We start from the raw sequence: 14,193 nt of genomic DNA, 5'->3' as shown, positions 1-14,193 counted from the left end.
GAAGGGATTAGGTTACAGGCCGGTTCGCACTGGGAATCGCACAGGAAAACGCTGTGCATTCCTTTTCAACTCACATGCAGTTATGTGCAGTGCGATTTTAGCCCGTCATTTTAAATGGATTGAAATCGCACAGCACCGCACCATAAGTAGTGCATGCACTACTTTTTGAAACTTACTGCGACCAGGTAACATGGCATTGTATCATGCGATCTGGTGCGGGTAAACACACTGCGTTTGCGACCTGCGATTAGGTTATTAACTTAATATTGAACCCACTGCAGATCACAACTGCGATGCGGGAAATGTGCACAGAACTGATCGTTTCCAGCACCGCCTTCTGGTGTGAACTGGCAAAAAATGAACATTCCTTTTTAGCAAATGGACACATCTGTGTCTTGCAACCTTATAGTGACACTAAACAATATCCTTATTCTTTAAAACTAATTCATACACATCAACTCTAAACTATATTTCATGAAATGGTTTCTTGAGTTGCTTTAGTTGCAATCATGTGCATTGCTCTTTGTATACTACAAATCCCATAGTCTATAGTCCATCTCATGAATGAGCTAGAGAGGGTGGCTACCTTCCTACATACTGTTGAACCATGGAGAATGCAAGTAGCCACCCTCTATCACAGTGGTTCTCAACCTTCTACTGCCGTGACCCCTTGATAAAATTTCCAAAGTTGTGGGGACCCCTAAGGCCTCGTACACACGACCGAACATGTCTGCTGAAACTGGTCCGCAGACCAGTTTCAGCGGACATGTTCGGTCGTGTGTACGTCCGACCGGACAATTTTCCGGCGGATTGGACAGGTTTCCAGCGGACAAATGTTTCTTAGCATGCTAAGAAACATGTCCGCTGGAAGCCTGTCCGTCGGACATGTTCGGTCGTCTGTACAGACTCACCGTACATGTCCGCTCGGCCGAAAGCCCTCGCATGCGTCGAAGTGATTCGACGCATGCGTGGAAGCATTGAACTTCCAGGGTCGCGCACGTCGCCGCGTCATCATCGCGGCCACGTCACCGCGTATCCTGTACGCAGGGATTTTGGTTTGATGGTGTGTACAACCATCAGACCAAAATCCGGCAGCGGACATGTCCGATGAAAACGGTCCGGCGGAACGTTTTCATCGGACAGTCTGTCCGTGTGTACGAGGCCTACCAGTAAAATTTTCGTAGTGTGGGTTGTCAGCACCCAAGGCAAGACAAGTAATTTGCGCCCCTAATCCACGGACATTTAACGCTCCCTGAGTCCTTTTGGTGACAACTATAATCAGAGGTAGTGTCACTCAATGTGTGTCCGACTTTGTGGTGTCTCGTAGCAGTGACACCTATGCCAAAATCAGGAGATAAGGTCTCCTCCAGCCCCTCCCACGTCACATTCCTCACCAGTCAGCTGACCTCTAGTCTTTGCCCCGAACCCATGCCGTAAACTGAATGGGTGGCTGCGAAGAGGTTGAGTGGGTGGCTGTGGGCTCCAGGAAAAGCCCAGCTGGGCGGTCGCAAAAAGGCTGGGAGAGCGGTGCAAGCTTCAGGAACAGCCCAGGATTTGGTGACCCCCGGCAAATCATCAGTCGACCCCCGAGGTGGTCCCGACCCCCAGGTTGAGAACCACTGCTCTATCAGAAAGTTGGATGACACTACAAAAAAATATATACATATATATGTTTTTACATTAAGTTGGGGAAGGCTAGAACCCCTGTCAGCTTTCTATTGTTGCATGTTTCTATGTTGCAGATTTGTCCTCACTTGTCTGGTAAGACATACAAATACACAATAATGAAAAAAAAAAAGTATTTATTTATTTTTTTGTAATTGTTGGCCTGCAACAAATATAAGATCATACTGCCCTCCAGTGGCAATTGGCTGAAATACATATGCAATGCATTCTGCAATACATCTAGATATACAGTATATATATATATGTGTATATATATATATATATATATATATATATATATATATATATATATATATATATATATATATATATATATATATATATATATATATACACACACACGTAATACAGATCTGTCATCTTTAAATTAAAATACAGTGGTGCATTTTAAAAATACATCTTTGCTAATAAATGTCCAACGAGATGCAATATATTTGTTTCCTGTATTTAGTAATGGGAAAGTAAGGATGAGAAAGCATGACTGTAGATGGTAGTGACACAGGTTCAGGGAAGAAACATTGCAGTAAATCATAATAAGTGAGCTATTATTAAAAGATTAAAATACAGTACACTTATCCCACGGAGGACAACCTAATTGTAGGTAAAAAAATAAAATATAAAACATGTTCTTAAAAAATCAGCACAAGGGACAGTACTTGCAGTTATTGAGAAGTGCCCCTTGTACTAGGGCTGGCTGTCCTAGATTACATTTTCTATAGTCTTCCATCAATGATAGAAGCTCTATGAATGGAGGACAAGCAAATGAATGAAAGGTCTCCCTCCATTCAAAGAGTGTTTTTATTGACGGAAGCTTAGTAATACAGTTTCTTTGAATGGAGGAGGTGGGCGGAAAGGGAGGGTATAGTTATATGACAGGTTCAGCAGCTCCTTTTTACTCCTACAGCATCAGAAGATTACAACTGTGGGGTATGGGGGGGAGGGGGTGCAGATGATGGAAGATTTTAATTAGAACAGCCGCTAACCAGTACAAGTGACACGCAGTGCCGGGACAAGGCCATCTAGAGCCCAGGGAAAAACATGTCAAACTGCACCCCCCCCCCCCAAGATGTATGCGAAATATGTGTCAGCAAAAATCTCTCTCCCCCCAAGAATAAATACCCTCCTTCCTAGGACAAATCCACCCCTTTGCTGAAATTGCCCCTCCCAGCACAAATCTTTGCACCCCCACCCCCCCTCCCAGCTCAAATCCTGTATCTCCTCAAATCCCCTCCTAGCACAAATCTTCTACCCCTCAAACTTCCCCTCCAAATAAACATCCTCTCCCCCCAACTCCAAATGCCCCCTCCCAGCACAAATGCCCCCTCCCAGCATAAAAGCCCCAATCCCCCTTCCTAGCACAAATCTCCCTATAATCCCCTTAAATTTCCCCTCCTAGCACAAATACTCTCCAATCATCCCTACCAGCACAATCCCCCCACCCACATAAAAATTTCCCATCCTAGCACAAATACCCTCCAATCTTCCCTACTCACACAAATCCCCCCCCCCCATATACAAAATGTCCCCTCCAAGCACAAATCTCCTCTACCATATCACCTCTTCTAGCACAAATCCTCTTCCTCATCCCCCCACCCATCACAAATTCTCCCAAATCACCTTTCCTAGCACCCCCCCAAATTTCCCTTCCTAGAACAATTCATGTGTTGGAGGAGGAGGATATTTTTGGAGGAGCTGAATAGTCCTCCCTTTTCCCTACCCCATTTAGAGGGACACTTTGTGTTCATTTTCCAGTTGGGTGGAAATCGCATGGACTTTTGGACAATCCTTCCTTTTCATCTAAAGTTGTGACACAGTGGGAGAAATCTTTAAATGCCGTTCTATGGAATTTTCCGAATTCTGCCCCCTATGGGTTGGAGGGATGATGAGCCCCTATGTGTGTTTTTGGTGCCTTTTTTGAATATTACCATCTGGGTCACTTGGAGATGCGCATCCCAAGCTTCTTTGACACATGTTTCTTTTGAGGAGAGGAAATTGATACTGTAAATACCCTGAGGAAGAATGTCAATCATTCGAAACGCGTTGGAAATTCTGTCCTGCACGCCTACAGCCTCTTGACTCTGGGCATGCGGCGACAGACAGTATCTTTCGAAAAGTTTTTTAATCATTATTGATATTGTTCTAATATATTTATATGTTGTAATAAATTTATACTTTTTTATGACCTGGTTGTCTTACATTTGTTGCCTAAAAAATCCCACTCCCATTGAGGTTTTTTCAGTTTACAATTGATCAAAGGGATGATGGCAACTACATGGCACTATACATGAGCTAAACTTTCTAGAACAATTCTTACTCCCTACTGCCCCCCAAATTCCACCACCCAACACAAATCCCTCTCCTTGTGGTGCCCTACATGAAGGCACAGTGCTGTGCCAGGGGGCAGCTTCCCCTCCTGCCTACACCTTGTTCCGTTTCATGTCTCATTCACACGTCCCTTATGCAAAATATTTTTTTTAAATGTTATCCAAATTTAGGCTTTAAAAGGTCATTCCACCCAATCGTGATAAATTAGACCTGTTGGGTGCAGTCACCCTCTTATATATCTTTGGGACTCCAAGGGTGAGATCCTCTTATCATAGTCCCGGTTGTGTTTGTGCCTATCTGAAAGTTTTGGGGTTCCAGTTCCCTCCTGTTGCATCCTCTACTAAAATAAGGTAAAAAAAAATGAAAACACAAAACAAGACCACAAGAGGAAAAACAGGGACCCAGTCTAAAATAATTTCTTATCATTTGTCTTAAGAACAGCCCTGCACCGGTAACAAACCTCAAATCAAATTCGAACTTTCATTGTTGCTCTCAGGGGCAGGATTGAACTGATTGGCGGTTGTCATGGAACATAGAACACTTTTTTGAAAAGTCATACATAAGGTCCGGCTTGTTAATAGGAAGACTTCACTTTATCCTGCAGATCCTCATAGGGCTATTATCAGAGATTGTCTCTTTCATCACTGCTTCCCTGGCACACAATGCAGCATTCATTTTTCATGTATTCATGTCCATAGAGGAAACTGATTGGCGATCACCACTCTTGGCTGGACTTTTGCTTAATGAACCTAAGACTCAAGTAATACAGAAGAAGGAAACCAGCAATGATGCCAATGAGTGTAAGATAGCAGGCGTAGAGTGGGTAAGTGTCCATGGTCATACTTTTCACAATCTACAAGGAAAAATAAAAACAATCCTTAGCATTACAACTCATCCAATATCCATGTGGTTGTTCACTTATTTCAGTCTCACTTTTCATTTTTGAAGATCAAATCTACACAACATATTTACCGACTCTGATATGATTGCTGCAAAGGTAATGTACATCATGGTTTAGGCTGTATTCACACTTTGGAATGGGCTGCCCTATGCGCGTTTGTTGCCCGAAAATAAGCTTCTGCACCTTTTCAGGCGACAAGCCTCACATGAGTTTTAATTGTGCGGTTTGCCACGATTGCCATACAATCTTGTTATGCAACAATGGCAACAAAATTACCTCGCTTTTGGGGTGCCATTAAGGGATATAGGGCACCCAATAAGTCTATTATGCAGTGATCACCATGAATCACGGGGCAGAATCCTTAAAGCCTCGTACACACGATCAGTCCATCCGATGAAAACGGTCTGAAGGACAGTTGCCTTAGGTTAACGGATGAAGCTGACTGATGGTCCGTCGCGCCTACACACCATCAGTTAAAAAAACGATCGTGTCAGAACGCGTTGATGTAAAACACGACGTGCTGAAAAAAACGAAGTTTAATGCTTCCAAGCATGCGTCGACTTGATTCTGAGCATGCACGGGTTTTTAACCGATGGTTTTGCATACTAACGATCGGTTTTGACCTATCGGTTAGCAATCCATCGGTTAAATTTTAAAGCAAGTTAGGTTATTTAACCTTCGGTTAAAAAAAAGCAATGTCGCCCACACACGATCGGTTTGGACCGATGAAAACGGTCCATCAGACCGTTCTCATCGGTTTAACCGATCGTGTGGACGCGGCCTAAGTGTGAACAAAGCCATAGGGCCAGATTCACAAAGAGATACGACGGTGTATCTCCTGATACACCGTCATATCTCTGATTTAAGGCGGTCGTATCTATGCGACTGATTCATAGAATCAGTTACGCATAGATATGCCTAAGATCCGACAGGTGTAACTGTGTTACACCGTCGGATCTTAGGCTGCAATTCCAGGCCGGCCACTAGGTGGCGTTTCGGTTTATTTACGTGACGAATATGCAAATGAGGAGATACGCCGATTCAGAATTGAACGTTCGGCTTTTTCCGGTGGATAGTTAACCCTGGGTCTATGAGGCGCAGCCAATGTTAAGTATGGCCGTCGTTCGTTGCGATTTAAAAATTTTGCGTCATTTGCGTAACTCGTCCGTGAATGGGGCTGGACGCCATTTACGTTCCCGACGAAACCAATGACGTCCTTGCGACGTCATTTAGCACAATGCACGCTGGGAAAATTTCCGGACGGCGCATGCGCTGTTCGATCGGCGCAGGAACGCGCCTGATTTGAATAGTACACTCCCCCTAGCCGCGGAATTTGAATTCCGCCGGGGGATTTACGATACGCCGCCGCAAGTTTTGAGGTAAGTGTTTTGTGAATTACCCACTTGCCTCAAAAACTTGCGGTGGCGGATCTTAAATCAGATAGGTTACGCGGATCTAAAGATCCGCTAACCTATGTGAATCTGGCCCATAGGGTTTAAAGTTAATATAAAGAAAACCCCTTTTTTCTAAGTTCTAAATAGAGTGAGTACGTTTACAACTCTGGTCATGTTTGTATTTCTCGGCGTATCCCCGGTGATCAGTGTATTGGGCCCAGTAAGTGATGGAAAATACAAAATTGTCACAGGAACAGAAATGAGGGGAAATCTTCCAATGGGAACACTTATTATGGTGACAACTGTCGAAGACGGGGTTTCCCTTTGCTTTAGAGAGATTTTCTCTCACCTACTGATGTGTCTACAGTTTAGGAAGTGAAGGGAAATCATCAAGAAGGGATACATACAGCAACAAAACACATAACAATGGGCTTCACCAATACCATTTCTATCCAAACTATAAAAAACTGTTTTGGCTTTTCTTTGATCTTTCTTAGCATGTGGAATCCAGAGGGCTCTGAGCAATAGAACGCTGTAGAATTGCTGATCATTGATTACCTTCCTGCTCAGCCCAGGGCATAGGCGTACGCACAGTGCCCAGGCACACCCTAATCACCCTGTGCAGCACAGATTACTCTTACTGCCCTGCCCCCCCCCTCCTTTCATCTGCAGCGCTACCGGCTTCCTTCCTTTCCTTTTCTGCTGGCTGTTGCTGCGGGGATGTTTTAGGATGAGTGAGGGAAGAGGCTGGTAAATATGTATTTGTATCAGCCCCTTCCCTTTCTGAATGAACATGGTGAGTGATCGGTAGTGTGTGTTTGAGCTTTGGGGTGCACACCCTAAAGCAATAGGCTGCACACACCTATGGCCCAGGGGCAAAGATAGTGTGAACATGGCCTTCACCCAATGTGCACCCAAAGGCTGCAGGGCCAAAGATGGCACCATACAAGATCTGTGGTTCACTCTCCTCATGCAAGGACTTGTAACCCTAGCGGTGATATTGAGTACTTTCAATCACCACCAGTGCTCATTATAACACAAAGGTTAGAGAAAATAAACACTTCACCAAAGATGCACCATTGCTGTCTAAAAGCAGAATTGTAATATAAGTACAGTGGGTACTGGTGCATTTGAGGACAGGCAGCTGTTAGACTATTTGTTATACTTGGGGAGACATCTATATTATAATGTAAAAAATGCCATCCACAAACAAAATGGCAGATTTTTTCCCTTGCTTTTTATCTTTCCATGGCCTGATCCCAAAGATTGTATCAGGGGCCTAGCCTACAGAGTACAAGCTCTGACAACAGGCTAGGAAGGTCCAGGAGGTAGATAACTTGCTTGTGGTATGAAAGAAAGGGATACCTTAGAGCAGGGGGTCTGCAAACTTTTTTAAGAGTCCCTCCTTACATCAGTGTCCCCATCAGAGAATCCCTTACATAAGAGTTCTTTCTTATATCAGTGTTCCCATCAGAGAATCCCTTACATAAGAGTTCTTTCTTATATCAGTGTTCCCATCAGAGTCCCCATCACATCAGTGTTCCCATCAGAATCTCCCCTTACACCAATGTCCCCATCGGAGTTCCCCCTTACATCTGGGCCTCCTTATATCAGTGCCGCCATCAGAATCCCCCCTTATATAAGAATCCTTATTAGAGCCCCCCTTACATTAGGGTCCCCAACAGAGTCCCCCCTTACCCCAGTGTCCTTATCAGAAGCTTTCCTTACATCAGTGTCCCATTCAGAATTCCCATCTTACATCCGTGTCCCCATTAGAATCACCCCTTACATCGGTGTCACCCATCAGCATCTCCTCCTACATCAGTATCCCCAACAGAGTCCCCTTTGCTGTCGTAATTCAGGTGAACCTGTAAAGCAGCAGGAGTAAGGAAGCAGAGCAGGTCTCGATAGAGAAGGTTCCGACTTCCTATAAATGCTGGGGCAAGTGCGTCATTGGTTGCTAGGGAAGGAAACAGTGCAGTGTGGGGATGGGGGTTACCTGCAGGTGGGGGTGGGTGGTGGCAGGGATGAAGTAGTGACCCATTTATTTGAATACTGTGCACTGACCCTGAGCCCTGCTGTGGACAGAATAAAATATCCTAGCATCCCGAACGTTCGAACTTCAAATATTTTAGCTAAGAAGACATCTTACCGATTCTCCAGGAATGGTGATGCTGAAATTTTGGGCCTGGATCTTGTATGTTGTACCCATAAATTGAACCTGCATGAGCCCGGCAAAGCTCCAATGCATGAAGGACACAAAGGAGATCCAGTAAGGGACTGCAAATAACACAAATAAACAATTACCAGTCAAAAAAAAAAAAAAAAATAATATATATATATATATATATATATATATATATACACACACCGTAAATGTATATATATATATATATATATATATATATATATATATATATATATATATATATATATATATATAAACTACTTATAGACAGCAGATAACATTTATTGTACAAAATAATTACTTGCTCATTACTGAATTGGCTTGAGCGAAAATAGAGAGTTTTTTGCTTCACCAAGATTTTGAATAAATGCATTGGAGTCATTTGGAAGGCAGAAATTAGGGTAGCAATTATTCACTGCTGAGCTTTCATTGGAGCCACAACGTGTTCATGGGGGCTCTTTATTTTATATAAGGGCAATAACGACAGTGGTTCAGTACCCCAGATGATGTTCTATTGAACGAAACGCATTCAATAGAATGGGATGATAGTTAGATGGGGTACTAGGAGAGGTAGGGGTTAACTTGTTGTCAGATGAACCTTCTCATAAGATGTATGTAAAGTCACCCTGTTATGAGTATAGGGAAAACGTAGGATCAGACTACATACATAGATGTGGACTACCCTGAGGTTGTTTAGTTGTTTAGTCGTGTCCAACTCTTTATGACCTCATGGACCTTAGCACACCAGGCTTTTCTGTCCGCCACTGCCTCACAGAGCTTACTTAACTACATGTCCATTGTTTTGATGATGCTATCTATCCATCTTGCTTTCTGTCATCCTTTTTTTCTTTTTCCTTCCATGTTTACCAGCATCGGGGTCATTTCAAATGCGTCCTCTCTTCGCATTAGGTGGCCAAAGTATTCAGCTTCAGGTTCCAGTAAATATTCAAGGTTGCTTTCCTTTAAGGCCCCGTACACACCATAGAATCCATCCGCAGATAAATCCCAGCAAATGGGTTTCAGCGGATAGATCCTATGGTGTGTACACGCCAGCGGATCTTTTTCCGCGGATATATCTCCCCTGGGATGGATTCCAGCAGATCGAATATTTGCTGACATGCAGAACATATCCATCTGCTGGAGTCCATCCCAACGGATGGATCCGCTGGTCTGTACAGACTCACCGGATCCATCCGTCCGAAGGGATCCCCCGCATGCGTCGTAATGATTCGACGCATGCGTGGAATTCCTTATATGACAGCGTCGCGCACGTCGCCGCGTCATCATCGCGGCGACGGCGCGACACGTCATCGCCAGAGGATTTCGGCGCGGATTTCAATGCGATGGTGTGTACACGCCATCGCATAGAAATCCGCGGAAATCCTCGAGAGGATTTATCCGTGGAAACGGTCCGCTGGACCGTATCCGCGGATAAATCCTCTCGTGTGTATGGGGCCTAAGATTGACTGGTTTGATCTTCTTGCCGTCCACAGGATTTTCAAGAGTCTTCTCCAACACCATAGTTTAAAAGCATAAATTCTTTGGCGTTCAGCCTTCTTTATGGTCCAACTTTTATAGCCATATGTTACCACGTTAACAGCCCCAAGGTTACCAGGCATTAAATTATACCATCAGGAGTTGTCGTCTTGTCAATGGCCCCAGGGTCCATTTCCAAAATAAAAAAAGGCATCCCGAGGCACTGCCTATTGGTGGCCCAGGTGGCCATCTCCCACCACTGCAAGAGTACATTCCTGCCCCTCCCCCCTTCTTGATTGGGTTCAGATCCTTAATGACATCATGGCAATGGAGAACCGAGTTGCAGAAGATAGTACAAATCCCGAAAAGGTCTGACCTACCTCAACATACTGTCGGGCCTTTAGTGCTCTGTGACTTTTTATTCCCTTATCCTGCAATAAATTGTCCAACCTATCTGACTCATAATTACTTTTGAGCATCTCTGGAATAGCAGAAATATACAGTTGAACCTCGGATTACGAGCATAGTCCGATCCAGGAGTATGCTCGTAATCTAAAGTACTCACATATCAAAGCAAGTTTTCCCATTGAAGTCAATGGAAACTAAAATATTTGGTTCCGCATTGATTTCAATGGGATGCAATACCGAATGGGGCCAGAGGTGGGGGGCGACAGAGAGCACCGAAAAATGTCCGAAAAGGCCAGAGGACACTTCGGCTTGTTTCCTGCGCCCCCGTACCTCAGGCCAAATGAGGTACTGCAGGCAAATGTTCGGCTTTTCTCGGCTCTTGCGCCCCCGTACCTCAGGAAAAATGAGGTACTGCAGACCAATTTTCGGCTCTGCTCGGCTTCTGCGCCCCCGTACCTCAGGCCAAATGAGGTACTGCAGGCCTATTTAGCTTGAATTCTGCTTGTTTTGCAAGTCAACACTCGCAAACTGAGTCAAAATTTAAAAAAAAAGTTGCTTTCAAATTAAAACGCTCTCAAACCAAGTTACTCTTAAACTGAGGTTCCACTGTATCAGCAATTCCCATTATCATTCTTTTGAACTTGCCATGTCTGACTTCTTCCATATTTCCTCTCTTCTCTCTTTTCATTTATGGTATAGTTCTTTCTTGTTCCATATCTAATGTCATGGCCTTCCATCAGTTAATTAGGATGTACCACTTGCATTTACAATGTCTCAGGATTTCTTTCTATGGCTTTGGCAGAGAGTCATTTGAATGTCGCATGACAATTTCATTGTCATTACTAACATTGTTTGTTGTATATCTCAAAATTCTCTTAAATTCTCTTGACAACATTTTACCATCAGGAATACAGTCATGAGGCCCCGTACACACGACCGAGTTTCTCGGCAGAATTCAGCCAGAAACTCGATCGGAGCCGTATTCTGCCGAGAAACCCGGTCATGTGTACACTTTTGGCCGAGGAAACCGACGAGGATCTCGTCGGGCCAAATAGAGAACATGCTCTCTATTTCCTTGTTAGTCAATGAGGAAACTTGGCTCGCCGAGATCCTCGGCGGCTTCACAAGGAACTCGACGAGCAAAACTATGTGTTTTGCTCGTCGAGTTTCTCGGACGTGTGTACGGGGCCTCAGTAGTTTACCCACTCTTCACTCATGTGTTCCCAGTCCTCTATTTGTAGTTTCAACTGTCATTACCACCCTCATTAGACCCCTTTCGCACTGGGGCAGTTTTCAGGCACTTTAGGGCTAGAGATAGCCTCTGCAAAGCACTGAAAACTGCCACCCATTCATTCCAGTGTGTCTTTCATACTGGGATGGTGCGCTTGCGGGACGTTCCGAAAAATCCTGCAAGCACCATTTTTGGGGGGGTTGGGAGCGCTGTATTTAGTGCTCCAAAAATGCCCTACCCATTGGAATGAATGGGCAGCACTTTCAAAGAGCCTCAAAAGTGCTTTAAAAAGGCCACAAAAAAATGAAGTTTTTAACCCTTTGTTGGGGTTGAAAGCGTTCCGCTGGGTGGCCGAAAAGCTTTAGCGGGAATGGACGGGCGACTCAGTGTGAAAGGGGTCTAAAATAAGAATAATAACTGTCCTCTAATTGTATAAACGTACCTGTCCAGAGATTCTCCAGCCTGATAATGAATCCTCCAGTCAAATAACTAGCTGTAAAGATGGCATTACTGAGGAAGGAGGACATCTGTAGGGTGGGGAACGTTGCGGACATCCACAGGGCCATGGTACGGCTGCAGTAAACCACCAGCCACATGAGCACGAAGTTCATCAGGAAGTTTTCTGGTAAGGGGTTCAGGTTTGCGAGCCAGTATATCGGCACGCTATAGAAAATAACAAAGGCCATGTGTTCTGGGAGCTCACCAATGACCTGAAAGACAACGTGGAGAACAACTATTATAAAATCTAGCATTCCATCATTTCACTTCGATCTAGGAACAAGTCTTATAGGCAGAATGATATGGGGAAGCCTGGGATCACCAGCCAACCATGTGGTAAAAGCAAATAGTCTTTATTCCATCAAAAACAGGCAAAACAAAAAAGCTCCTTCAACGAAAAACAAATAGTTCATACACTTGTGGCTCAAACACAAAAATATGGCCCACTGCCAGAAAAAACCTTGTCCCATGCAGAGTTTAAAGTCCCTTAAAGCCCCTGCCTGCTTCAGGGTTCACAAAGAAGAGGTCTTTATAGTTCAGCAACACTCTAAGGCCGTGTACACACTGTCGGACAAAACCGATGAGAATGGACCGAGGTTCAGTTTCATCGGTCCAAACCGACCGTGTGTATAGCCCATCGGTCTGTTGTCCTTCGGTCCAAAATTTTAAAACATGCCTCAAAATCGAACCGATGGACCGCTGCCCGATCGGTCCAAACCAATGGTTAGTACAGAAAGCATCAGTTCAAAACCCGCGCATGCTCAGAATCAAGTCGACGCATGCTTGGAAGCATTGTACTTCGTTTTATTCAGCACGTTGTGTGTTTGACGTCACCGCGTTCTGACCCGATCGTTTTTTGGAACGATGGTGTGTACGCACATCAGACCATCAGGCCACTTTAGCGGTGAACCGATGGAAATGGCCCGTCGGACCATTCTCATCAGTTTGGAACGACCGTGTGTACGCAGCCTTACAGACAGCATACAGTCCTCACACAGCTGTGTCCTGCTCCATGGTACACCTCCTGACACCTGCCACTGCTTCATTGGGCTTTTCCAGCCCTCTCTTGCAGGCGGAATAATCCCTACAAGACTGAAATACCTGTAATCCCGGTTGGAGGCTCTTTGCCACATAAAAAAATTGATTTTCGGGTCCACTACCAGGACTTAACAATCCTGGCAAAACAAAGTCAGTTTTCCCCTTTCTTCTGAATCAACCTGGAACCCCTTACCCCACATGGGTGAGAATCTCTGAGTACTCCGAACTGTTTCTTTTCAGCCCCCTAAGAGGTCAACAACCTAAATAATGGGGACACATATCTCCCATCCATGACCCATCCCTGGCATCCTGTACAGCAGACAAAAGACAACATACACTGGGGTTGTTTATATCAATTGTAACAGGCTAAAGTGCAGAGGGTCCTTAATTACCCCCCCCCCTCTCCCCATGACATTTATTTTACATCAAGTGATTGGGGGAGCCAGCAATACAGACTTATGTGGTAGTGCTATGGTCATGTTGCCATTGACCAACATATGCCTGAATCAGAAGAAACCAATCTCCTTGTTTTTACAACATTCTTGGGAAATGAAAACTCTCAACTTCACTTATTACTAATCATGGGGTAATGTTACATTACTTCCTGAGATACTAGTAGCCCCATTTAAATCCCATTCCATGCTACAACCCATAAACAGCTGGAGGAATAAAATATTTTCACCAAAATTGGTGTTACATTTAATTTCATACTTTAAAGTATATGCAAAACCAAAATTAATTTTTGGCTAGAATAAAGTAGGGTTAGTTCCTGTTAGGTGTTGTCATCTGTTTTCACACTGGGAAGATTCACGGCCTTTGTTTGTCTTTATGACCGGTGACTTGTCGTTAAGGTTCCCCTAACGAGAAAGTTCCTTTAAGGACTGCGCAGGCGCAATCCTTGCCGACGGAAATCTCCAAACCTCGGCCGGCATTCAGGCTCATTCTTTAACATCCCTGTGGATTGGAGGATGTTAAAAAAAAAAAGAGCCAGGAGGCCGAGCGAGCGTAGCGAGCCGTCCGACTGGCCACTTTCCTCAAATTCCACGTC

The 14,193-nt window shown here is 44.4% G+C and overlaps 1 protein-coding gene across 1 annotated transcript in view; it reads right to left on the bottom strand.

Moving 5' to 3' along the window:
• Window positions 1–3,212: 3,212 nt before the first annotated feature.
• The window catches only part of ABCG8 (ATP binding cassette subfamily G member 8), a 62,806-nt gene continuing 51,825 nt past the window's right edge, over window positions 3,213–14,193 (bottom strand). The window contains exons 11-13 of the mRNA XM_040351537.1: window positions 12,052–12,319; window positions 8,459–8,586; window positions 3,213–4,864 (exon numbers count right to left, since the gene is read on the bottom strand). Of these exons, the coding sequence (XP_040207471.1) occupies window positions 4,727–4,864; window positions 8,459–8,586; window positions 12,052–12,319 (534 nt within the window). The 3' untranslated portion in view covers window positions 3,213–4,726. The remainder of the gene's footprint in view (window positions 4,865–8,458; window positions 8,587–12,051; window positions 12,320–14,193) is intronic.

Source organism: Rana temporaria, chromosome 4, assembly GCF_905171775.1.
Source record: "Rana temporaria chromosome 4, aRanTem1.1, whole genome shotgun sequence".
In the NCBI taxonomy this organism is placed as follows: Eukaryota; Metazoa; Chordata; class Amphibia; order Anura; family Ranidae; genus Rana; species Rana temporaria.
The sequence above is the reverse complement of the archived record's forward strand: the minus strand, read 5'-3'. Positions and strand labels throughout refer to the sequence as shown.